This window comes from Pelodiscus sinensis, chromosome 1, assembly GCF_049634645.1.
Source record: "Pelodiscus sinensis isolate JC-2024 chromosome 1, ASM4963464v1, whole genome shotgun sequence".
Taxonomy (NCBI): Eukaryota; Metazoa; Chordata; order Testudines; family Trionychidae; genus Pelodiscus; species Pelodiscus sinensis.
The window spans coordinates 121,153,245-121,179,836 of record NC_134711.1 but is presented as its reverse complement, the minus strand read 5'-3'; the positions used below and the strand labels follow the sequence as shown (position 1 = coordinate 121,179,836).

General features: G+C 43.3%; 1 protein-coding gene across 9 annotated transcripts in view; it reads left to right on the top strand.

The window, feature by feature from the left end:
- The window catches only part of SCUBE1 (signal peptide, CUB domain and EGF like domain containing 1), a 293,808-nt gene that overhangs the window by 32,461 nt on the left and 234,755 nt on the right, over positions 1-26,592 (top strand). For all 9 annotated transcript variants that reach the window (XM_006127719.4, XM_006127718.4, XM_075899443.1 and 6 more), the window contains exon 3: positions 7,410-7,538. In XM_006127719.4, the coding sequence (XP_006127781.2) occupies positions 7,410-7,538 (129 nt within the window). The remainder of the gene's footprint in view (positions 1-7,409; positions 7,539-26,592) is intronic.

Sequence of the window (26,592 nt, the reverse complement as noted above, 5' to 3'; positions counted from 1 at the left end):
TGTAATGGAGATTAGAATAGAGGAGCCCAAATATTCACACCAGCCAGTTATTTTTATTCATTTTTTTCCTATGCAACTTCATTGGTCAGTAGCAATATCGCTAAGTCCTGGTCTACACTAAGGCTTTATTTCGAAATAGCCCCCCTTAGGTTGAATTTATAGGCAGAGCTGCCACACTACCAAGCCCATTATTTCGAAATAAGGGGCTGCTTATTTCAAAATTTGTACTCCTGCTTTTCTCGGGGAATAACACTAATTTTGAAATAGTTATTTTGAAATCGTGTTAGTGTGGATGCTCCAGTGCCACTATTTCAAAGTAACTACTCCCCAGAATAATTCAAACTAACTATTCCCCAGTGCTTCCTGGGGCTCAATGTCAAGGTAACACGTCCACATTTACAGAACCTGCCTTGGACTAATTTCAAGGCTTCCCATAGTGTGGACACGCTATTTCAATTTTGTAAAATTGGGAGTTAAGTCAAATTTAGTTATTTTGAAATAGTTTCTTAGTGTAGACATGCCCTAATGCTACCATACAGGCCCTTAATATGGTGATGTCTGCACTGAAGCAGTGTTACTGGATTTGCTTTCTAAGGTAGCTACTATTTTACTTGCAATACATAACTTATCAGTGCCTCTATCGTAGAGACATACCTGGATTTTTAAAAGGAGCTGCTAGTAAGAAATGCAAACCCATACAGAACTTGCCTGGTTCATAACAAGTGCAAATTTTGTTGAAAAGTTTGCCTAAGTTCTCAAACTTCTTGATATAGCTTGGATATTTTTTTTGACAACCCCCCTCAACACTTCTCTCTGGTCCAGAGAGGGAATTTTTTGTCTTGACATAAAACCAAGCAAAGTGCTTATTTCATAAATTCTAAAGCCAGAAAATCTGTTTTGATCATTTAGTCTGATCTCTTATATAAAAGAGACTATGTATGTCACACAGTGATTCCTGCATCTTGCTCAACAACTTATGGATGGGTTCAAGTTTTCCAAGAGGGGTATGTGTATCCCTGGGGGTATTCTGAGGTCTTCCCAGGGTTCTCAGCTCCTCTATCTTAGTATTTCTCGACCTGAGGGTTGCGACCCAGGTTTAGTTGGAGGTCACAAGAGCACAGCTGGCCTTAGGAATTGTCGGACAAGGCAAGTACCTGGGGTCCCGTGCCATGGGGGATCCTACGAAGCTAAGGGTAGGTCTACACTGCAGAGTTTTTCCGAAAAAAGCCATTTTTCCTGAAAAACTACATTTATGTCCACATTGTAATTGCATTCTTTCGACAGAAAATTGAAAGAACTGAAAAGGTTTTCCTACAGCACTAAACCTGTTTCTACGAGGAAGAAGCCTTTTTCGGAAAGTGCCCTTTTGGAAAAAGGTTTGTGTGGACAGGAAAGAACAGGTTTTTTTGAAAGAAGAGGCCTCCAGGAAAACAGCACAGATGCCCTAGTGGCCACTCTGTCCATAGTAATCACAATTTAAATGCCAGATAGCGTCCAATCAATGTGGACACTAGCTTTCAAAAAAGCAGATCGCTTTTTCGATGCGCTTTTGTGTGTGGATGCTCTCTTTTGGAGGAAGTTTTTCCAGAAGATCTCTTCCCGAAAAGCTTCTTTCAAAAGAAGCCTGCAGTCTAGATGTAGCCTAAGGGTACATCTAGACTTCAGGCTTCTGTCGACAGATACTGTCAACAAAACTTCTGTCGATAAAGAGCGTCTAGACTACATTGAGTTCTGTCGACAAAGCAAGCTGCTTTGTCGACATGGTAGTGTAGACTCAAAGGACAGTTTACATGCAATAACACCTTCTGTCGACAGAAACTCTGTCGACAGAAGGCGTTATGCCTCATAAAATAAGGTTTACCAGCGTCGACAAAACTGAGTTCTGTCGACGTTATGTCGACAGTACTCAGCGGTAGTGTGGACGCAGGTATAGTTTTGTCGACAAAAGTCCACTTTTGTTGACAAAACCCTGTAGTCTAGACACACCCTAAGTAACATGCTTCAGTCCTAGGCAGCAGGGCTTGGGTTTCAGATAAGACTCACAAGTGAAAAACAGGCTCAAGTATCATACCAACATGTAAGTGCCATATAATTATAAAATAAATCAGTTGGAATATATTGTAAAAATAGAAAAAGTAAGCAATAATAAAAAAGCATTGATGTGCTATGGCACTTTTGTATTTTTATGTCTGATTTTGTATGCAAGTATTTTTTAAGTGAGGTGAAACTTGGTGTACACAAGACAAATCAGACTCCTGAAACAGGAGTCTTGTGTTTTGTGGTGGTGTCTTTGTTTAGAAAGGGGTCACAATGTTATCAAAGTTCCTGAATCATCCGACTGGACTTAACTCTGTGGAAAAAAAAGGCCAAATATTAGCTTTATAGGTGGAATAAGACTTGACCAAAGAGAAGGTAAATGAAGCTACACACAGGGGCACTTTGAATTCTACAGTAGATAATATATATAGGTTTAATAGGGCTGACCATTAAATAGGCAAACTCCTAGTTTGAGTTCTGGTATATTCTGCTCACTAAAGAATCGTTGCTCTGCCTAATCACATTTAATACCTTACTTGGGCACTGCAGTTGCTTAGGATTGTGTTTATGAATAAACTTCCTGGGCACTGTTTTATTCCAAGTGCAACAACCAGCTATTTGGGGAGCCAGGATGGAGTGGTTATAATGATGATGACTCTAACTGCTGATCTGCTGGCATTTCTGAAAGCACAATCAGAGATCAAAATGAGCGAAATCTCTGTGCTTTACTTCCTTTATACAGTTATTTAGACAATGATTTAAATTCACCAGTCTTTCTCCTTTTGTGTTTTACCTACAGTTCTGGAGATAGAAATGTCTATTACCCAGAATGATGAATTCCATTGAATAACTGTGAGTCCCTGAAAAAGACACCCCCCCTACCTGCAAAATGGGTAGAATTTATGGCACCAGTACTAATTTTATATAATTCTTCTTGTTCGTGGAAGTTAAATAGTCCTTTAGCTGTTTGGTGGTACTGAATAGTGTCACTCGAATTCATTGAGATAAGAAAGCAAAAAAGATCTGTTTTTTTTTTTTAATTTTTCTGATTAGCTATCTATGGGACATACTAGTTATATTACTAACGCAATATAAATGAATGACACCTAAAATCTTCCTATGGACCTAAGCAATGTACAGACATACAATGACAGATTCTGCCCAAATTACTTAGATGCAAAATATACAAGATGGAGAGAGGATAAGAAAAACAAACTATAATTACACCCAATTTAAAGAAGAGGAACTGAGGCACAGAGATTAAATGACTTGCCCAGGGTCAGACAGGAGGTCTGTGACAGAGCCCAGAATGCCCCCCCTCTCCCTCCCCCCGTTTTGGTAGATGGGGAAGGATATTGAATCAATGCCAGAAAATAGTACCATGAGGTAGCAAAGTATTTATGGATGCTTCATAATGTGCCATCTTGCCCACCTTTAACTCATTTCTGTGCTGTTTCAGTTTGAGGGGAATATAGTTAATCCTCAAGCCTCTCCTAAAAAGTGTGGGCATGAAACAGAATTGTTGCAATATTGCACCCACCACAAGGTGGCTGACATTCAGTCCTAGGTGATCCCTTAGGGTATGTCTACACTACAGCGTTATTTTGAACTAACTTATTTCAAATTAGTTAATTCGAAATAAGCTAATTCGAAATAATGCATCTAGACCCAAAAACTAATTTGAATTAGCATTTTGCTAATTCGAAATGCTCATCCACACTGATTGGACGCTGGGTCGCATTTAAAGGCAGCTGAAACCGGTTCCGGCGGGGCATCAGGTCAGTAGTTGCTTTGTGTGGCTGCTGTCTGAGGCTATCGGAGGCTCGTGCTTAAAGGGATCCCCCTGGACAGCTGGTTCTCAGCTTTTCCGCTTGCTTGCCTACCTCGCCGAGGGACAGCAAAGCGTTTTCCTCTCCGCCTGCCTGTGTCAGTGGTTCCCATTGGGGCCGCCGCCGCAGTTGGCACCATGTAGCCAGAGCTCGCCCTGGGCATGCTGCTCCAGTTTTTGGACTTGCTGCTGCAAGCCTGCCAGCAATGGCTGGAGGCTGCCTGGCACCATCTGGTGCACGTCAGCTCCCTGCCTTTCCCCCTGGCCTCCCTTGGGGCGTGGAGGAGCTACAGCAGCGCCCGGACGCCAGCGTGCCCCGCCGCATCTGGCGTCTGGACACCAGCAGCGACTGGTGGGACCGCATCATCCTGGAGTGCTGGAGAGGCCAACAGTGGAGCCAGAACTTCAGGATGAAAGACACCTTCCTGGAGCTCTGTGAGTGGCTCGCCCCTGCTCTGCGGCGATGGGACACTTGCATGAGGCCCGCCATCCCCCTCCAGAAGTGTGTGGCCATCGCCCTGTGGAAGCTCTCCACGCCAGACAGCTACCAATCCATCGGGAACCAGTTCGGCATGGGGAAATCCACTGTCGGAGCAGTGCTCATGCAGGTACGGCACTCACCAGCCACTGGGCCGGAGGGAAGGGGGACTGCAAGGAGGGGATGGGTCACCCCAGGGAAAACAGGGGGGAGGAGGCAAAAGTGCCCCGCACAGGAGGGTCGGTCTGTCCCGGCCGTACTACACGCCACCCACAGCAGCCGGGATCACAGCGAGGGTTGCTTCCGGGAGTGGGGCGTGGGGCAGTGCCAGGAAATGAACACTCCCAGCCACCCGGGCACCCCAGTGATTTGCGATTTTGGTGTGTCTCTCTGCAAGTGGTCAAGGCCATCAACTGGGTGCTGCTCTGCAGGGTGGTCCGTCTCGCCGACCCGGTTGTGGTCATCCAGGGGTTCTGCGCCCTTGACTTCCCCAACTGCGGGGGGGGAGGGGCATCGACGGGACGCACATCCCCATCCATGTCCCAGAACACCAGGCCTCCCAGTACATCAACTGCAAGGGGTACTTCTCCGTCCTCCAGCAGGCCGTGTCTGACCACTGGGGCCAGTTCACGGACATTAATGTGGGCTGGACCGGCAAGGCACACGACCCCAGGATGTTCTGCAACTCTTCATTGTGCCAGAGGCAGCATGCTGGGAACTTCTTCCCCAACCGCCACATCAGGGTAGGGGATGTGGACATGCCTGTCTGCCTGGTGGGGGATGCGGCCTACCCCCTACAGCCCTGGATAACGAAGCCGTACACGGGGCACCTCAACCCCTCTTGGAAGGCCTTCAATGCCAGGCTCACCGGGGCCGCATTGTGGTCGAGGGGGCCTTTGGATGCCTGAAAGCCCAATTTAGATGCCTCCTCATCCGCCTCGACCTCGCTGAGCACAATATCCCTCCCGTGGTGGCAGCATGTTGTGTGCTGCACAATTTATGTGAACGGAAGAGGGAGGCTTTCCTGCCAGCCTGGATGGCTGAGGCTGAGCGCGTGGTTGGCCAGTATGCGCAGCCCTGCACCGCCGCCGTCGGGGAGGCCCAGCAGGCGGCCGTCCAGATCCGAGAAGCCCTGCGGGAGAGCTTCCAGGTGAAGGAGGACTAAACTCTCTCTGCATGCCCCACTGGGGCCTTCTTGCACCCTCCCCTTCTTCCCCTTTCCCCTACCTAACCCCCCTTCCTAATGTAAAATAAAAACACCTGTTTTGCCAAAAAACCTCTCTTTATTGTACATAACTGGGGTGGGGGGAAGGAGGAATGAGGGTGGGAGAGGAGAGGGGGAAACCTGGGAGGAGGAAGCCGGAAGGGGGTGGAAGGGGAGGAAGGAAAGGGAAAACTCAGGGTTCGGGGTCCTGCTGGCTCTCCTGTCTCTTGGCACTGCGAGTGTGGGGGCATCGGGGGAAGTGGGTGTGGAGTGTGGGGTAGGAGGGACGGGGGTGTGGAGGAAGTGGGAGGGGGAGTAGGGTGGGAGGAGGAGTGAGAGCTGGGGCAGCCGCAAGGGCTGGAGCAGGAGGAGGCAGGAACCTGTCCACCAGGGTCTGGAGGTGACCTCTGAGGGCATGGCTCTGCTCCTCCAGTGCCTCCAAGCTCTGCTGCCACGGCCGCAGGTCCTCCCGGACCCAGTGCTCCTGGATGCAGATCTGGTGCTCCAGTAGCTGCAGGTGCTGCCGCTGGTAGTCCTCCAGGTTCCTGGTGTGCCTTCTGGCCTGGGTGCGGGTGGCTGTTCTAGGCGAGGTGGTGCGCCCTGCAGTCCCAGGTGCTGCAGCTGTGGTGAAACAAGAGCAGCGGTCAGTTCTCCCTGGGGACACAGTGGGTGAAACCCAGCCCCCCTCTGCAAGGCGAGGTCAGCACGACACCGAGCTGCTACTCCATGGTTGGAAGGCCCAGGCGCACGGTCCCTAGGCTCCCTCTCCCCCCACCCCACCCCCATACACATAAAGGGAGCATGATGGCACTCACATGTGGAGCCCTCCCCGGTCTCAGACGCCACAGCCGATGTGCTCTGTAGGGTGCCTCGGGGGTCCTGGGCAGGCTCCTGGCTCTCAGCATCCTCCTACTCTTCCTCCATGTCAAGTACGGGGCCCTCTACCCTGGGGTCGACCACCACCCGGGGGGCATGGACTGCGTGAGCCCCCAGGATGTGGTCCAGGGCCTCATAATGAGGGCATGCCTCCAGGTCAGCGTCTGGCTGGGAGGCCCTGGAGTAGGCCTGCTGCAGGTCTTTAATCTTGCAGTGGACCTGCTCCTGGGTCCGCATGTGGCCTCTGGTGGCCAGGCTGGCAGCCATGCGGCTGTAGACGGCCGCGTTCCTGTGGCTAGTGCGGAGATCGTGGACGTTGGAGGCCTCTCCCCCAAACCTCGATGAGGTCCACGATCTCCGCACTAGACCAGGTGGGCACCCACCTCTTGCGGCCCCGGGCAGGCTCCTGGGAGCCACCAGCCTGGTCCTGGGAAGAGGCGGAGGGCTGGTTGGGTGCTGGCAGGCTTGCAACTGGCACAAGCACTGTAGCCAGACCATGCCCCTTTAAGGGGGGCAGAAGAGTTTCCCTGGTTTGGCCCAGAGTGGCCACCAAGGCAACCTGGGAAGGGCTAACCTCCAACTAGTTTGAACTAGTGGCTACACAGCCCTTAATTTGAACTAGATGTTACTCCTTGTAGAATGAGGTTTATCTAGTTTGAATTAAGCGCTCCGCTATTTTGAATTAAATTCGAAATAGCAGTTTGCATGTGTAGCCCCTTTAAGTTAATTCCAACTAACGGCTATTAGTTCAAATTAACTTTGTAGTGTAGACATACCCTTACATATACATTCCATAATGCACTATGGGATCTCTGGGTAAAAGGCGTGATCTAAATGTATGATATAATTATTCAAATATATATATTCCATGTCACATATTTAGCAGATGGAATATTTCTGTATGTTGACACACACAGCCCAAAATTAACAGAATTTTTGGAACAATCTTTAACTGAGTATTGCTTTCCCCTCCCTCTGTGTTTTAGACATTGATGAGTGCGAAAATGACTTCTACAATGGAGGTTGTGTCCATGAGTGCATCAACATTCCAGGCAACTACAGGTGTACATGCTATGATGGGTTCATGTTGGCCCATGACGGTCACAACTGTCTTGGTAAGTAATTAATGTGGTGAAGATGAATGACCCAGTTTGTGCATTTTACCTATTAAGAGGTGGTTAGCAAGCTATGTTTTCTCACTGACATCTTAGCTAGAACTATAATATATATAAAATTATCCAAACCTCACTGAAATTGACTGGAATCTTTCCATTGAGCTTTGGATCAGGCTCCTAATATGTTTATTGAGCCTGAGAATGACAAGCTTGGCTTCTCCTAGCCCTTAATCCATTCAAATCTAATTAGTCCTTCCCTAACACATATTCAAAAAGCCACTGCTACACTTGCTGAATGTTATTTTTTTCTTCAGAAAAGTTACCTGATTTCATTGCCCTCCCTTTTTCTTAGGAGAATTGTGTTCAATTCCTAGCATGCCATTGTAGCCGGGTATCAATATGTAGGGGTGTACATTAACAGGAACATATGGCTGGTCTTTCATATGATTAAAAAAATGAAACTTCTAGGAGACTAGAAGAGCTAATAAAAGTTAAGCAGTACTATTACTGGTAGACGCTTGGCCAGAGATTAACCCAGTTCTTGACAAATTTGGTGAGAGTACAAGATTCCCATGGAGTAGAACATGCAATGGTATCATTATAACTGTTACCATGTTTAAATTGGAACTGGGCACAAGCTGCCAGATGTGCATGCAAGTTCACATCTGGATTTCAAACACCCCAAAGTTCAGGGGTGTTGGGTTCCAAGATTTTGGTTCATGCCCATTTCTGATATTCAAACAAGCTTGGGAATGAAGATGTGTATTCCCAAATGTTGTGAATTACAGATTTGTACATTTTACGTTTAGTGCCATTACATACATTTATGCCTGCTCCTGCAAGAACCCCCCATCCCTGCCTTCATTATTGATGTTTGGGCCGAATCCTAGTTTCCATGCTTCCTGCTTCCATTCAGTTGTGCATGTTACATGTATATTTGCACATGTATAACTTGCAATAGACTGAGTTGCTCAAGAATCCCTGACATAAATTCCAATGCCCACACAGACCAAATGCCATTGTAGGGAAGAATTTGTAAAAGCCTATGGTAGATAGTAGGCACTGACTGGTACTGCTGACATTTTAGCCTGGTTAAACCTGAAAACTCTGTTATACAGTGAAAATTGGGAGCTCAGCTAATGAATAACAAATAATATTTTCCAGTAATGTCACTCTGCTCTCAGAGAGTCTGTGGAACAATTATAATTTCTGAGTAGGTGTTCCTTAATTTTGCACCTTCTTTTTGTTACATGGTTCATTTTCACACTGGAGTGATGTTTGTTCAGATGGATTGTACATCCAGCCTATTAATAGCTTTTTGACTTGAACTTCTCAATTTTGCCTGTCATTAAAAAACAAACAGAAATTTAAAAGGCTCTGAACAGACTAGTGTGTAAATATAGCACTAGACTTTCCCTCCATTCCCTCACAGGATTCTAAAAGTTTGTCAGTAAATTTAGGTGAAAGCTTTCTAGGCTAGATCCTACCCTCCTGGATTAATGTTTCAGCTAGAGATGGTCAAATTATTAATTGGATGAGAATATAGGTGTTTAGTCTATAAACACACACATTTACTTCTGAAAAAATTATTCATACTAAATGTTCATGAAGAATATCTAATTAAATAGGGCACAAACATGTTCAAATAGCACAGTCAGTTGGCATACAAATGAATGTGCATTTTTGTGGGGTTATTGTTTTGTTCTGTTTGTTTTGCAGTATTCAACCAGTTTTAGTTTCAGCTCAGTTTCTGAGATGAACATACATTCATTAGATCAGTATGGGTTTTTTTTTTTATTCAGTTCAATAGGGTCCTTCCATAAGAGTTTCATTGACATCACTGGAAGTTGCATGTTTGGATACAAGGCAGAGGATACAATTTTTAATTGGAGACTTATCAACAGCGATTCCCTAAGCTACCCATGTGATTGCACTTGACTTCCCTAGAACTACACTGACCAGAGGTTATAATTCAGTCACAGTTGAGAAGAAAGCTACATCAGAACCCCCATATCTCTTGCTTCCTACAGGGCCCTGAAAAATTCTGTACCATCCCTACTTGTCAAATTTCACATTCCTTTCTGAGCCTTCACTGCATCTCTGTGCAGTGAAGTCACTGCAGAAAAATTATTACAATCTCCTTCAGATGCAGCTAAACATGGAGTTTTCTCAATTAATTAGACAAGATGTGGTTGATGGGTTAAGAGTTTTCTCCTGTGTTCATATTTAAACATTTTCTTTCTTTCTAATGAAGTGAACTTTTTTTTGGATGAGTTTTCTTGGCTATGAATTGGTACTGGAAAATATCCAAATCTGTCCTCTGGGGAGCTCAACTCACTCTCTGTTTGACACTTTTATTGAGGAATTCCTCAAAAATAATGTGAAATGACACCATGGGGAATTCAAACTATGATGAGATCCTTGTCTTGCTAAAAATAACTGCTTTTAGTATTGCAGTCCCTTGAAATAGCAGTAGTTCTTTTTGAAAATTATTATTCTAAATTCTATTCAGTGGATACAAGGCTAATGTTTAGGCTCTTGCAATAAACTTTCATTATACTTAATTTGAAACCAGTAATGAAATATGCTTTCTGCTTGCATGTATGAAGTACTACTCTTTTTCTTCAGTTAGATGCTCATTTGTCCGGATATTATTTTCAGTGTTATTTTTCCCCACTGATTTATTGATAAATTATTTTTTCTTCATGTGCTTTATAGCTTTAGCTGTTCTGTACTTTTAGTTGCTCTTTTTCTTTTAGCCAAGGCCCTGGGATAATTGATCATCCTCCTGCTGTGTGTTTAATGAAAAGGTAGGGCTGACCTAAAACAGAAGTTCATAAAAGCCAGAGATTAAGTGGCCAAGGGACCACAAACAGGGGAGTTTGCGGGAGGGAGGTGTAATATTGTCACTATGGTTAGGAAGAGTGGCATCACCAATGCCATTGTTGCTCCTATGTCCTTCACTTACACTGTAGACAGACAGAGAACATTACCATGGATGTCAAAACCCAGAGCTAGTGTAGATTTACAGAGACCGTGGCCTGCATTTTCCACTCACAGGTAGTCAGGCTGGGGGGAGGACCATCCAGTGTGAAAGATGCCCACTGGGGGAATATCTCAGGAAGCAGATGGGAGAGCAACAGGAGGAGGTGGCTAGGCTGAGGTGCATCCCAACCCACAAGGAGTTTCTGGAGAGTATTCTTATGGAAACATTTAAGGCTAAGAAATCTATCCAGCTACAGGGGGCTGCTCTCTCACCACCAGGGGAGGAGAAGATGGCTCTATCACAGTTCATGATTCTAAAGTATGGCAAAATAAAGACAATGGATTTCAAGAAGGCAGACATTAGCAAAATCAGGCTGTTAATAGGTAGGAAGACCATCTTCACTTAACTAGGAGATCTTCAATGATATAAAAATCAAAAATGAATCATACAAAAAGTGGAAAGTAGCTCAGATTACAAAGGATGAATATAAACAAATACAAGTATGTAGGGACAAAATTTAAGAAGCCAAGGCATAAACGAAGATCAAACTAGCTAGAGAGACAAAGAGTAACAAGAAAACATTTTACAAACACATTAGAAGCAAGAGGAAGACCAAGGACAGGGTAGACCTATTACTCAATGGAGAGAGAAAAACAATAACAGAAAATGTGGAAATGGAAGACGTGCTTAATGACTTCTTTTGTATGTGTGTTTTGACCAAGAAGGTTGATGGCAATTGGATGTCTAATATAGTGAACGCCAGTGAAAATAAGGTGGGATCAGAGGCTAATATAGGGAAAGAACAAGTTAAAGATTACTTAGACAAGTTAGATGTCTTTAAGTCACAAGGGCCTGATGAAATGCTTCCTTGTATGCTCAAGGAGCATTTTGATGGTCATGTATTTAGAAGAGTTGCTAATTTCTTTGGGGAATTGTATTGCCTCATGGGATTACTCTGCTGGTGACTCTGTAGATAAAGCAATTCTGTACTCTCAGACTCAACAGACTGGTGCCTGAACATCTGTATCCTTGCTTGAGCTCTGTAGATTGCTATTATTTCAATGATTTAAGTATTGGGGGAGGTGACTAAAGCACTGGTGCGCTATTAGGCTTCTTTTTCAGAGTAAGGTACAACATTAGTGTGGAGTTGTTTGTATTTCTACACTGCTGCTGTTGTGGACACTTTAGAATTTGTTGTCACTTTCTACCATAATGTCTGTGATTTCTCAATAGTAGTCAGGGCGATAAATTGAGAAGGACTTGAATCTAGAAGGAGAGAGATTTTCTTACTTTTCAATCTAATCCTGGCTTTGTCACTGTTTTGCTCTGACTTCTAAACTATAAAACAAGGTTAATAATGTTTGTTATGGGTTAGACCCTCTTGGGATGTCATCTGGTGAGCTGAGATACCACTTAGCTCATCTTTTCTGCCAGCCTAGGTCACCTTTACCTAGTTTTGCTGGGCCAGGCTCAGCAGCCTCTTCTAGCCAAGCCCACAGGCAGGGCCACACCTGACTGTAGAATGACTCAGACATTGAGATCAGCTCTGGGAAGACTCAATGTAAGGGTCTTGCCACAGCAACCAGAGGTCTACCTCTCTTGGAGTACTAAACCAAAATTATATGCAAGTCACCTCCTCCCTCAATGTGGAGGAAGGTATGCACAACTTCCTCTCTCCACCTCCCCCCAGTTAGAAATTACATACACTGGGTTATACTATAAACAAGAGCTATGTTTATTAACTATAAATAGATGTATTTTAAGTGCTTAAAGAGGTAGCAAACAGAACAAAGATCACAAAAGAAATAAAGTAAAGCACACAAACTAAGTTTGATTCACTAAAGAAAATGGATACTGATAATAATTCCCCACTCATTCTAGCCTGGGTCCAGCAGTTCTTCCCTGCTCCCTTTGTTTTTGAGTGTTTTCAAGTATCTCTGTGGATAGAGAAGCAGAGGAGAAGTAAACTGATTATCTTGATTGTTTTTCTTCCCCACCTTGTATCGGATTTCCACAAGGCAGGAATCATTTGTTTGATTTCCTCATCTCTCAGTGGGACAGTTCAGCAATCCAAGATGCAGGTTAGTGTCAGGTGACCAGGTCACCTGACTCTTTAGCATCACAACATCCATGAGTCTGGCAATACAGAGTGTCTACAGGAAGGCCAAACCTTTTCTCAGTCCACTATCCTCAAGGATGGGCCAGCAGTTGTACCTGAAATGTTGGCAGGGACGTGACCTAAAGTAGCATAGCAGAAATACATTCCTAACTTCAGATACAAAAATGATACATGCATACAAATAGGATAAATATGTCCAGTAAATAACCTTTCCAAAAATACCTTACATGAGTTATATTGCTTAAAATACATCTCAGTTATGTCACATTCACAGCATAAACATACTTTCATAAAGAATATGGAGTTTAATGTCACAATATATATCCACCTGCCTCACTAGAGTGTTGTCTGAATGGCATGAAGAAAGTATGTTCTCCTCTAGCAATGGTTCCCTGGGAAGATGTCTCTGCTGATTTTCTCTCTTAGCAGTCTTTCATGTCTCTGACAATGAGCTTTGTTGACTCACTTGCAGTGCCCTGCTGGTGGTGGATGAGTTGGTGCTATTGTACAGATCTTTCATCAGAGAAATTCCTGGTAGTGATGAGGAATAATTTTCCTATCTCCTGAGGGACCCTCAAATATAGGGCCCTGGTTACTTAGTCTGGTCATGTATCCTGCTCTGCATGAATTTAAGGTTAGAGAGACTGTGAGAAGTCTTGGGTTGAAATGTTGCCACCATTGTATGGATGATACTCAGCTCTATGTTTTGTCTTCACTAAATGTGGATTCTGCTTTTTTCTGTGGAGACAAAGATGGCTTCTAGGCATTGGGCTTTGGTTAGCAAAATGGTGCTGGCATCAGTGAGAACTGACCATATTAGAGAAATGTTCAGGAGTTCAGGTTGGGCCATGTTAAACTAACAGCCAGATATGTGGGAGGAGATCTCAGGCTGAGATGAAGGGCTGGATGGAGGAAGAGGAGTCAAGAGCAAAAAGGCAGACTTAACAATCAGCAGCATAAAGATGGTGGTTGAAATTGTGTGAATGGATGTGTACACCTAAAGAAAGGGGGTAAAGTGAGAGGGAAAGAGGTCAAACATGGAGCCCAGTGGTACCAACATGGAGAGTGAAGAAGGAGGATTTACCCTTTCAGGTGCAGCAACAATGTTTGGAGAGAAAAGAGACAAAAAGAGGACAGTTGCAAGAGCCAAGCAGGAAGATGTGATGGATGTAGTTCAAGGAGGATAAGTACGGGTATAGACCTGAGATTCCGTTAGAGACATATGACTAAACACTTTGGTGAGGGAAATTTTCACTGCTATCCACAGCTAAGCATCCCAAAGCTATTGAACAGAAAGCGGAGGAGAATTCCTTTTCTATTTGAAACTGGAAGTTGAGAGAGCCTTGTTTGGCAAGATTTATTTATTAATTTATTGGCCAGAGTGGTGCAGAGATAAGCTGATGTTTATTTGCACCAAGGTCTTCTGTTTCCCAGCCACTAAAAAAAAAGGGGGAGAAAGAAATTATACAGGAGGAAGAAAAGATTGTTTGGACTGATTGCTCCATTTTAAAAGCTCCAAACTGCATTGCTCTTCTGGAGGCAGTGTGATGAACATTCTATCACTCTGTTCCCGAACCCCCCAATTCTCCTCCCCCCCCCAAAAAAAAAGTCTTTGATTTATACTAACCAAACTGAAGCCATATTTGAGGAAAATATCCTAAGTCAAATTTATTCCTGCTGTAAATACATAATTACATCAGATTATGTTTTCCCTTTTCATAGCTAAATAAGTGCTATTCATAGCTCATTGGACTACCTCTGCCCCATCATCTGTAACATTTCCTTTTTACAGAAACCCTTCCTGTTTTCCAAATTGCATTCACCTCAACATGTTCAGATCAATTAGTTTCATGGAGTAGTTCTCTTTTTTTTTTTATAACATCTCTAGGCAATAAGCCTTCTTAAGTAGGTGCTATGCAGTTGTTAGCAACCACCAAACAAGACATAATAAGAATTGTATAGACAATCCAACACGGGGAGTAGAGGAAGGGGGCAATTGCCCCAGAGCCTGGAGATTCAAAGGGGCCCAGAGCTCCTAGTTGCCACCACTGCTGCAACATCAGTGGCCAGAGCCTCAGACCTCTTTCAATTGCCATGAGAGCACTGGTGCACTGCTCCAGATGGCTGAGAGAGCTGGAGGGGACATGGCATGGTCTGGGCAGCACAAAGGACTGATTGTCCTTGGTCCCACCCCTTCTGCCCTAAGTCCCGCTCCTTCCAGGGCATGGAGCTGGGTTCTTCCCCACACTTTGTCCTGGGACCTGGCACGGCTGTTGGCCCCACTGTAGACAATACACATGATATCCCTCTGAAAAAAGACAGTGTTATTTTCTATATTATAATAGAGAATTGAGGCATACAAAGATTAAGTGACCTCCTGATCGCCATACAAAGTACATCTTTGAAGATTTGGGCCTAAGTGTTTAGTAGATATCTTTACAGTGTGAACTTGGTGACATTATTATTATTATTATTATTATTATTTTATTAATAAAATAGAACTCCTGAAGCATTTTTCATTTGAATGTTTTGTAAATTTTAATTAAATCTTATAACAACCTTTGGACATGAATAAGAAACTAATGTTTCTACAGAGACTACTTCCACCTATGTTGCACTGAAGCCATATGTAACAGTACACACTTCTACTGCACTACAGTTTGGAACAGGAAGTAAGTTGACATTGCAGGCTGGAAACAGGCCAGCGCAAGAAGTCTTGTGTGTGTGTGTGTGTCTCTGTAAGCACATTTTGGGGCAGGGCATAAAACCAGGAACCTGACTGCTTGGGTTCATTTAGGAGCTAATTGCCCATTTAATAAAGGGTAGGATGTTAGCCCCAATGTGCTAGCCTGATTCCAACACAGATGATGGTCATATGCAATTTCAACTGAATAATGTGTATAAAACTTTAAAATGGAAGTTCAGCACTTTTTACATTCAGCACTTTGGTACCTTCCTTTTGCTATCAAGGATAATGTCATTTTTAAACTGCTTGTTTATTTTAACAAGTTTATAAATTCTTGTCATATAAATATCAGAAACAACAACAGTTAGCTACGCTGGAACATAGTCATCAGATCTTTCTGTATAACTGCATTTCACCATATTAGCACGACCATCATTATATCACTGCAAAGTACATTAGTGTTTTTATTAAATTGAATGAAATCTCCCTATGTACATATTTAACAGACTAGACATGTCTATCAAAGGTTACTATTAGGGATGTCAACATGCAGTGGACTACATGATTAACCGATAAGCCTGTGCTTATCGGTTAATCCTATCTACTACACACACACACCTTTGTGTCAGCAGGTAGCAGGGGGGAGTAGGTGGGAGCCAGTGCCCGTAGGGAGCCAGCTCCCCATGAGCACCAGATCTGGCAGAGCTGCCTGCCACCACTCCTATGCTGCTACCTCTGATAGAGAGGCATCAGGTAGAGGAGGGGTAGATAGGCAGCAGCTGATATGCCCAGGAAGCCAGATTTTAAACCAGCACTCTTTGCATGCCAGCTCTGTGGAGCTGCCTGCTCCCCCTCCTTGCTGCTTCCTACAGAGGTATGGGGGGCCGGCAGGAGCCACCTGTCCCTCCCTCTGCTGCTGCCTCTATCAGAGTGGGGCAGGGGCTCCTGCGGCAGAACAGCCCCATACACAGGGGGTCAGTCCAAGCTCTCCATGGACAGAGGTTGCTCCGCTGGATGCCAGCGCAGCTTCCATGGGTTACCCACTCCCCTTGTGGCTTGGTTCCCGCCTGCCCACCCTGCGCTGCTGCCTGTGATAGAGGCAGCAGTGCAGGGCAGCAGGGGGCCATGGGGCTCCCTGAGAGTGGAGCCATGAGCACGCTGGCTGTTGGCCCCACCCCCAAGACCTATGAATGATTGTGTAACCACTAAAATTTGGTGACGTTACACAATTATTCAATTACACAATATCTAACATCCCTAGCTGCTATATAATTTGATTTTTTTTAATTCATTTAGAAACCAAAAACCTGCCTGATGTCTCTTCCTCTGTTCATTGTGAATGTGCAAACTGGAGATAGGATTGTGAGACTCTGCCTCCAAACATAAAGCAAGAGGGGAGCTGCAAATATATAAGAAATAATTTCCTATACTCCCAGATGTAAAATGTCAACAAGTTGTAACATTAATTGATTTAAGCTTGCATAATCACTGGCATGGCTAAAGAGAGTAGTGCCTTACTTTTGATTCAGCTTTATTTTTTCTTTTCTCTTCAGACAGCTGTGTGCAATATGTTGCTCACATGAACTCCAAATGAATGCTTCTATTACTGATGTTTATTTTTCTTTATATTACTCAACAGTTCAAATAGATTTTTTTTTCCCTGTTAAAACATTGAACATTTTAAATGTGAAACTAAACAACTTTTGGAAAGCTTTGTACGTTTCATAAACACAAATATTTTCAAGAGAAACTGAATGATTGGCTATTCGTTCGGTCCCTCCAGCTACCCTCCTGCTACTTTACTAAATCTAGGTGAGGGGTAGGTGATCGGACCATTTGGTACTGTCACCTTGTAATATACTACCGATACCTTTAACAATATTATCCATCATACATTTTCTTAGAGATTTCATAGTTGCTAATGTGATTGAAACCTCTTAGCAAACAGAGGAGGGATGTAGAAACCAAATGGCTTTATTTTCATAACTCTTCATTTTTGTTCGAACACATACAAAACCCACACTTCTATCAACTAAAGCCCGTATTCTTTTACGGTGAGCATTTTGCATAGGTAAGCATTTTGGAGATTGGTAGATGTTTGACATCTAGGAGGAGAACCAGACTTTCAAAATGAGTTGCAATGGGTGCACCAGCAAAAATGCACACTGTGGATGAAAGTAAGGTGTAGAAGTAACAGATTTGCATATGTAAATGAAAAGTTTCTATGCATGGAAACAGATTAATGAATATTTACTTATAGACACCTTTTGAGTCCTGTTTTCAAAACCTCACATTATATGACTAGGAATTGCTACTTCTAATGTTTTACAAAATATTTTTAATGCCCTACTAAGTGCTTCTATTAAGTTCAGGAAATTAATTTTACTTTTAACCATGTTATATCATTTTAAAACAGTTATTGATCCTCTTTGATACAGATCTGATCCTCAAATGAATTATTACAATGATAAACAAATTTAAGGCAGCCATCCTACTACTATTTCAGATGCACAAAATTAAATACCTCAATTTAATAATTAACAATAGTCATCCTCCATGGACATCTTCTTTCCTGGACCTCTACAAATAGCAACAAATTATGCCTCAAAGCTCCCCTTCAACTCTATTATTATAGGATTACAGGCAGTCCCCGGGTAACGTACAAGATAGGGACTGTAGGTTTGTTCTTAAGTTGAATTTGTATGTAAGTCGGAACTGGTACATATTGTAGGGGAAACTCTAGCCAAACATTTCTCCAGAGCTCAGTTTTATTCTCCCACACCTCACTTCCCTCAGTCCTTTATTCTCATGCTGAGGTGTCTGCTGAGAAAAGCCGCTCCGCGTCTTCCTGGTCTACTGGGGGGAAGCAGCTAGTGCGGGGTTGCCTCACCCCGTTTGTAAGTAGGGATCCGATGTAAGTCGGATCCATGTAACCCGGGGACTGCCTGTAATTGTTATATATTCCCCCTCCTGTCCCTCTCTCATCCTAATGGCTAATTTTAAGTTTTGGGGGGGGTTTCTTCCCTCATCTGCTTCTTACTACTGGTCACGTGGCAACAAGGGAAAGTTTGAGTCCCTTCATTCACATCCTCAGAACATCAGGTCTTTGGCTTGTTTGGAAAAGTTTATTTTGTATAATTCAGCAAAGACTACAAAATGCTGCCTAAAGCAGGGGAGTATAGCTTTGCTCACCCCTCTGACCCTCCTTTTCTCCTCTCAGGTGGCCCCTTCCACATTAGCAACCTGACCCGGCCCCTGTCCCATACGCTCCTGTGCTCACCACCTCCAAATTAGAGTGAGTGGCATTGCAATCAGGCACACAGACACAGTGCCACTCAGGTTTTATCTGACCCAAAAGTGATCAGACCATGGCCCTCCTGGATCGGGGGCCTATGAAGTCCAGGTACTGTTAACAGTTTGTGCACCTCTTAATAGAAGGACCAGTACACAAAACAAGTCCAAGAGAGACATCTTGAGTTCCTCAGGCTTGCTTAGCATGACCCTGGTCAGAGGGCTTTCCCGTAAGTCCCAGGCTACAGATCTATGGCCTATGAACAATGTCTTTCTTAAATATATGCACCATTAGCAGGTGGGTGGGAAGAACAGATGCTGACTTTGGTTTTGCCAATGGGTGCTTCTTTCTGTCCCTCATGGCACAGGACCTCATGGGGAAGAGACCAAGCAGGGTGAGGGCCTTGGGTTGGAGCACCAGGCAAGGTCTCAAGCTAAGCATGGGTGGGGCCTCTGTGCAGAAAGCGGGCAGAGCAGGGAGCGGGGCCATGGTCCATGCACCAGGGCACAATAAAAAATAATCTGGCTCTCTGGGTGCTGAAGATCTTTTTTCTAGTTGATGCTTGAGCCCCAAAGCACTCACAAAGTCAGCACCTGGGAACTACTATCAACATTTTCAAATACCCATATGGGAAACTGGAACACAGAGACATTACTGAGCTCTCATTTTTGAATCTGAGTCTTGGGGTGCTCAATTAGAGTGCCTAGGAGCCTGATTTTTTTTTTTCAGAGCTGCGATCCTGTGGATGTCAGTTGGAGCTGTAAACACCTTTGCAAATTTGGGTCATAGACGTAGCAAGCTTGGAAACCCAAGTTAGTGTACTTTTCAAAATGTGTTCCTAACCTTATTGTCCAGTGTGTCACACAGAAAGGGTACATCTACATAGCAAAGTTATTTCAAAATAATTAGCATTATTTCAAAATAGCTTAGTCCACGTCTACACAGCAGGCAGTTATTTCGAAATCATGTCAAAATATTGTCAAGCTGCAGGACTTCTTACTCCAACTCCTGTAATCCTCATTGTATGAGGAGTAAGGGAAGTCATAGGAAGAGTGAACTATTTCAGAATAAATGCTGCGAAGACACAGCTCAATTTCTGTAGCTTATTTCGAGGTAAGCCCTACTGTGTAGATACATCCAAATTCTCCTGTAGAGCCAGGAACTCTGTTTTTGAGGGATCTGATATAAGGCCATTGAAATTAATGAGAAAAGCGTCATTGATTTAAAGCTCATTGAAGATAGGTTCTGAGCCCTGAGCTTTTGCCATAAGGCATTCGTTCTGCCACTCCCTTGGAGTCTTTACATGAAAGCTTTCATTCTCAGCACCTCTTAAATAAGTGAGCATCCAAAATTAATCTCCTGTATTTACAGGACAGATCTTTCTTTGCACATTAATTTGCTATATTCTTGCTTTTTTTCCATCCACTTGCTTTTTTTCCATCCTTAAAGGTACCAAAACAAGACTGAGTTTGGGCCAGCTCAATTGTAAATGTTGTTAGGTATGAATAAATAATAATTGTGGAATAAATCTTTAGTTACTGTCTATAAGGAATATATTCTCAGCCTACCATAAACAAAGAACCCAGAAGCTGTGTGACAGCAAAATTAATTTCTTCCTCTTATTTTGGTAAGTCATCTTGTGATTTGATTTCTCATTACTCCTTCAGAGGAGGAAGTCAGACTAAGATAGTGACTTATGTTGATACTGCCACTCACAAATATGTTCTACAGTATGTTAACGTGAGCCAGTAATCTAGAAGTCAAAGTCTGCTCTTTGGTGTATATTTGGCACTCATTAAATCAGAGAGAAACTTTAAGGTGGCTTATGACTCTACTGTATGTAAACTAAGTCGACCTGCATCAGGCTCTCTAATTTGAGCACCTGCTACTTATATGGGAGCCACTGAAATAAGGAGAGCACAAGTCATTGGTAGGAGGGTGAACAAGGGTGGGTAGGTAAATCATTGCTCATTTGATTTATGGTAATTACACTGTAATTACACAGCATTTAGAATGTGGCTATGCTTTAGCTATTTTTCCTTGGTAACAAATTAATATATCCAGAACTTAATTCTATGACCATATACTTGTCTCTTTGGTTTCCTATTTAATACACATAGCTTTAGAATCCAGGTGAAATAACTATGTTGTGTTTGTTATCCTTCCATTTAGATTGTTAAATAAGATTCTGGTTTTAGTAGTAATTATCCAAAGGAGTAACTACAATAGAATTGTAGTGCAGGTATAAAGAAGGGGCAGTATCTCATTATGTATTACACAGTGGAAAAATACCCAATTACAAGATATAACATTATTCTAAAAGAAAGAAATTCTCTAGCTTAATGATTCTAAAACAAACATAAGGCCAATACTATGATAGCATCTTTTAATATGGCATTTTGGAAGATTACAGGTAAAATCTAAAAAGAAAAAAAAAATTATTTCTGGATGTGTCAGTACCAAATTGAGGGCTGAAAAAATTGGAAAGACTTTCAAGAAGAAGAAAAAGAAATATTTAAGGGGATGCAGAGATTGATATTGTGACAAAGCTCCGACCTTGTCTCAATGGGTCCTATGCTTCCTGGTGGATTATGCTTGCCTCAGAGGCTCACTGTGACACTCAATGTCACCCCCTCCCCTCTTTCTAGAGGCAAGGGTCTCAGCCTACTGAGCCACTTTCATCATAGGTCAGCAAGGAGGGCTGTGGGAGAACTCCCACAATCTCTGTTTCCCCTTGGGCTTAGTCTCCCCTCTTGGGGGCGGGGTGGAGGGAAAGGGGTTGCTGTAATGGACCAGGGAGGATGGGGAAAACCTGTGCCCAGCCTCTACTCCAGGTCCCAGCACAGAAACCCTGACAACTCTTGGCAACTTTCCCTTCCCTACTGGAACAGCTACGTAGCCATGGGCCATTTCTGCATGCCTCCCTGCTTCTCAGTGCCTCCTTCACTCTTACCTCAGGGCTCCCTTCCCTGTGTCTAGCTGGTGTTTTCATTACCCAGTCTTTCAGAAGCACATCAGTACATCATCTCCTCTGGTAACTCTCTCCCAGACTGACTGAGGGAGAGCTTTCTGAAGGGGAAAGTTTAGATATGCAGATGGAAGCAGGATCAAGGGCCTCAGAGGGGGGACTGCTGGGCGAAGAAAATGGACAGTGGAAGCATGTGACTCAGAAAACCAGGCAGAGGAAAAGATGGGTCAGTGAAGGAAAAATAGAGCTCAAGAACAGGTATGTGGAGCTGGAGAATGAAGAAGGGGTACAGCAGGTATATAAGAAGAGAAGAGTGGCTAGTCCCATAGATAAAGGGGAAGACTTAATGGAGACAACACCAATAATGAGCATTAGGAGGATACAGGATGGGTTAAAGAGGATTACAAGGGAAAATAGGAATGGCGATGACTTGCAGCCAGAAGAAGCTAGAGATAGACCAGAGAATTTCACTGTCACTAGGAAAAGACAGGACTATGATTGGGGACTCCTTATTGAGAAGAATAGATAGGCCTGTAACCAGAGCTGATCCAGAGAATAGAAGGGTGTGCTGTCTGCCAAGTGCTAAAATATGAGATGTGGAACTGAGGTTGAAGAGGATTATTAAGGGAGCAGGAAGGAATCCATTGATCATCCTTCATGTAGGAACAAATGATATGGCTAGATTCTCGCTGGAACGAATTAAGGGAGACTATGCTAGGGTGGGGAGGATGCTCAAGGAAATCGAGGCTCAGGTGATCTTTAGTGGGATTCTGCCTGTTCCTAGAGAAGGGCAACTAAGATGTGACAAGATTATGATGATCAATAGATGGCTTAGGCAGTGGTGCTATAAGGAGGGCTTTGGGATGTATGGTCACTGGGAGGCATTTATGGACAGAGGACTGTTCTCTAGGGATGGACTTCACCTAAGTAGGGAGGGAAATAGACTTCTAGGATGGAGGCTGGCTCAACTGATTGAGAGCTTTAAACTAGGAATTTGGGGGAGACTGTTGGGAGATGCCCAGGTAATCTCTATGCCAGATTTTAACACTGAGAGGGAGGAAAATGAAGTAAGAAAGGATATAGCTAGGAGTAGGAGAATGAACATGAGGAAGGGTGGGGTGGATACTAGTCTAATAGGTCATATTGGAGGTATAACGTCCGTGCCAAATTGGGTAAAGAATGTGAATGAGGCCAAACAGCAAACATTAAGATGTTTGTACACCAATGCGAGGAGCTTAGGTAACAAAAAGGAGGAACTAGAGCTATTGGTCCAGGAAGTGAAACCAGATATTATAGGAATAACAGAAACATGGTGGAATACTAGGCATGACTGGAGTACAGGTATTGAAGGGTATGTGCTGTTTAGGAAAAACAGAAATAAGGGTAAAGGTGGTGGAGTCGCATTGAATATTAAAGATGAGGTAGATTGTAAAGAAATAAAAAGTGATGGAATGGAGAAGACAGAGTCTGTTTGGGCAAAAATCACATTGGGGAAGAAAACTATCAGATCCTCCCCTGGGATAGTGCTTGGGGTGTGTTATAGACCACCGGGATCCAATTTGGATATGGATAGAGACTTCTTTAATGTTTTTAATTAAGTAAGTACTCATGGAAACTGCGTAATCATGGGAGATTTCAACTTTCCAGATATAGACTGGAGAACAAGTGCTAGTTATAATAATAGGGCTCAGATTTTCCTAGATGTGATAGCTGATGAATTCCTTCATCAAGTAGTTGCTGAACCAACAAGGGGGGATGCTATTTTAGATTTGGTTTTGGTGAGTAGCGAGGACCTCATAGATGAAATGGTTGTAGGAGACAACCTTGGCTCGAGTGATCATGAGCTAATTCAGTTCAAATTAAATGGAAGGATAAACAAAAATAAATCTGAGACTAGGGTTTTTTATTTCAAAAGGACTAACTTTAATAAATTAAGGAAATTAGTTAGGGAAGTTGATTGGACTAAAGAAATATGGATCTTAAAGTGGAGGAGGCCTGGAATTATTTTAAATTAAAGTTGCAGAAGCTGTCAGAAGCCTGTATCCCTAGAAAAGGGAAAAAAATTATAGGCAGGTGTGTTAGACCAAGCTGGATGAGCAAGCATCTCAGAGAGGTGATTAAGAAAAAGCAGAAAGCATATAAGGAGTGGAAAATGGGAGGAAGCTAAAGAAAGCTACCTTATTGAGGTTAGAGCATGTAGGGACAAAGTGAGAGAGGCTAAAAGTCAGGTAGAGTTGGACCTTGCAAAGGGAATTAAAACCAGTAGTAAAAGGTTTTATAGCCATATAAATAGGAAAAAAAAAAAAAAAAAAAAAAGAAGTCGGACCTCTAATTACTAAGGATGGAGTAGAGGTTAAGGATAATCTAGGAATGGCCCAATATTTGAACAAATACTTTGCATCAGTCTTTAATGAGGCTAATGAAGAGCTTAGGGATAATGGTAACTTAACAAATGGGACTAAAGATATGGAGGTAGATATTACCATATCCGAGGTAAAAGCCAAACTTGAACAGCTTAATGGGAGTAAATCGGGGGGCCCAGATAATCTTCATCCAAGAATATTAAAGGAACTGGCACATGAACTTGCAAGTCCATTAGCAAAATTTTTTAATAAATCTCTAAACTCAGGGGTTGTACCATTTGACTGGAGAATTGTTAATATAGTTCCTATTTTTAAGAAAGGGGGAAAAAAGCGACCCGGGTAACCATAGGCCTGGAAAAAATTTTGAAGGAGAAAGTAGTTAGAGACGGGCGGATATAGGGCAGGGCGAACGGGGCGGCCGCCCCGGGCCCCGCGCTTAAAAAAGCCCCGCGCATGCGCCGTGGCAAAGGGGGGGCCCTGCGGAGTTACGCTGCCCTGGGCCCGGCAAAACAGTCATCTGCCCCCGGTTAGAGACATTGAGGCTAATGGCAATTTGGACAAATTACAACATGGTTTTACAAAAGGTAGATCCTGCCAAACGAACCTGATCTCCTTTTTTGAGAAAAAGGAAATGCAGTGGATCTAATCTACCTCGACTTTAGTAAAGCATTTGATACAGTACCACATGGGGAATTATTGGTTAAATTGGAAAAGATAGGGATCAATATGAAAGTTGAGAGGTGGATAAGCAACTGGTTAAAGGGGAGACTACAGCGGGTCATATTGAAAGGTGAACTGTCGGGTTGGAGGAAGGTTACAAGTGGAGTTCCTCAGGGATCAGTTTTGGGGCCAATTTTATTTAATCTTTTTATTGCTGATCTTGGAACCAAAAGTGGAAGTGTCCTAATAAAATTTGCGTATGACACAACGTTGGGAGCTATTGCCAATTCAGAAAAGGATCGGGATATCATACAGGAAGATCTGGATGATCTTGTAAATTGGAGTGATAGCAATAGGATGAAATTTAATAGTGAGAAGTGTAAGGTTATGCATTTAGGGATTAATAACAAGAATTTTAGTTATAAGCTGGGGACACATCAGTTGGAAGTAACGGAGGAGAAGGACCTCGGAGTCCTGGTTGATTATAAAATGACTATGAGCTGCCATTGTGACATGGCTGTGAAAAAGGCTAATACGATCTTGGGATGTATTAGGCGAGGTATTTCCAGTAGGGATAAGAAGGTGTTAGTGCCATTATACAAGGCATTGGTGAGACCCCATTTGGAATACTGTGTGCAGCTTTGGTCTCCCATGTTTAAGAAGGATGAATTCAAACTGGAACAGGTACAAAGAAGGGCCACTAGGATGATCCGAGGAATGGAAAACCTGTCTTATGAAAGGAGTCTCAAGGAGCTTGGCTTGTTTACCTTAACCAAAAGAAGGCTGAGGGGGGACATGATTGCACTTTTTAAATATATTAGAGGGATAAATACCAGGGAGGGAGAGGAATTATTTAAGCTTAATACCAATGTGGACATCAGAACAAATGGATATAAGCTGGCTAGTAGGAAGTTTAGACTTGAGATTAGATGAAGGTTTCTAACCATTAGAGGAGTGAGGTTCTGGAACAGCCTTCCAAGAGCAGTAGTGGGGGCAAAAGATCTATCTGGCTTCAAGATTAAACTAGATGTGGGTTTATGAAGGGGATGGTTTGATGAGATAACATGATCTTGGTAACTAATTGTCCATTCATTATCAGTGGGAATAGGTCAATGGAGGGATGACAGGAGTTACTATAGAGAATTTCTGGGTGTCTGGCTGATGAGTCTTGCCCACATGTTCAGGGTTTAGCTGATCGCCATATTTGGGGTCGGGAAGGAATTTTCCTCCAGGGTAGATTGGCAGAGGCCCTGGAGGTTTTTTGCCTTCCTCTGTAGCATGGGGTACAGATCACAGCTAGAGGATTCTCTGCATCTTGGGGTCTTCAAAGTATTTGAAGGCTTCAATATCTGAGATGTAGGTGAGAGGGGTGGGTGAAATTCTGTGGCCTGCACTGTGCATGGGGTCAGACTAGATGATCATAATGGTCCCTTCTGACCTTAAAGTCTATGAGTCTAAACAGTGTGTGTAGGGCCTTAGTCCATGTTAGCCTAACTGCCTCAACTGACTCTCTGTAGGTTGAGTGGAGAGAGTCGACCATAGCAGCCTGGAGTAGCCTTGTTCTGGATTATTCAGGGAATAGAAAACTATTTATCCTATGGCAAGTATATCTGCCTTCTGCTACCCTACAGTACCCAATTGGCTTGGGCTTGGGATGTTAGTGCACAGGTGAGAGACCACTGGCATTGCTGTGGTGGTGGCTCCCTGCACTATGTTATATGTGGAACCAGAAATGTTGAAGGGAATAAGAACCACCTGGTCATCACTGCATTCTTCTCCTTGTCCCATTGCATCCATTGAAAGGGGTATGGTCAGTCATGTGCCCCAGCAGGTTAGTAACACAATGTTTCCATGGCCCATTATGTATTTTAGTTTAAAAAATACATGTTGTTGGTTTGAAATCCGTTACCTTTCAATCACTTGTGGAAAATTTCTACAATACTGATGGAAATCCTTACCTTTTTAATTAGCTTGTAAAAA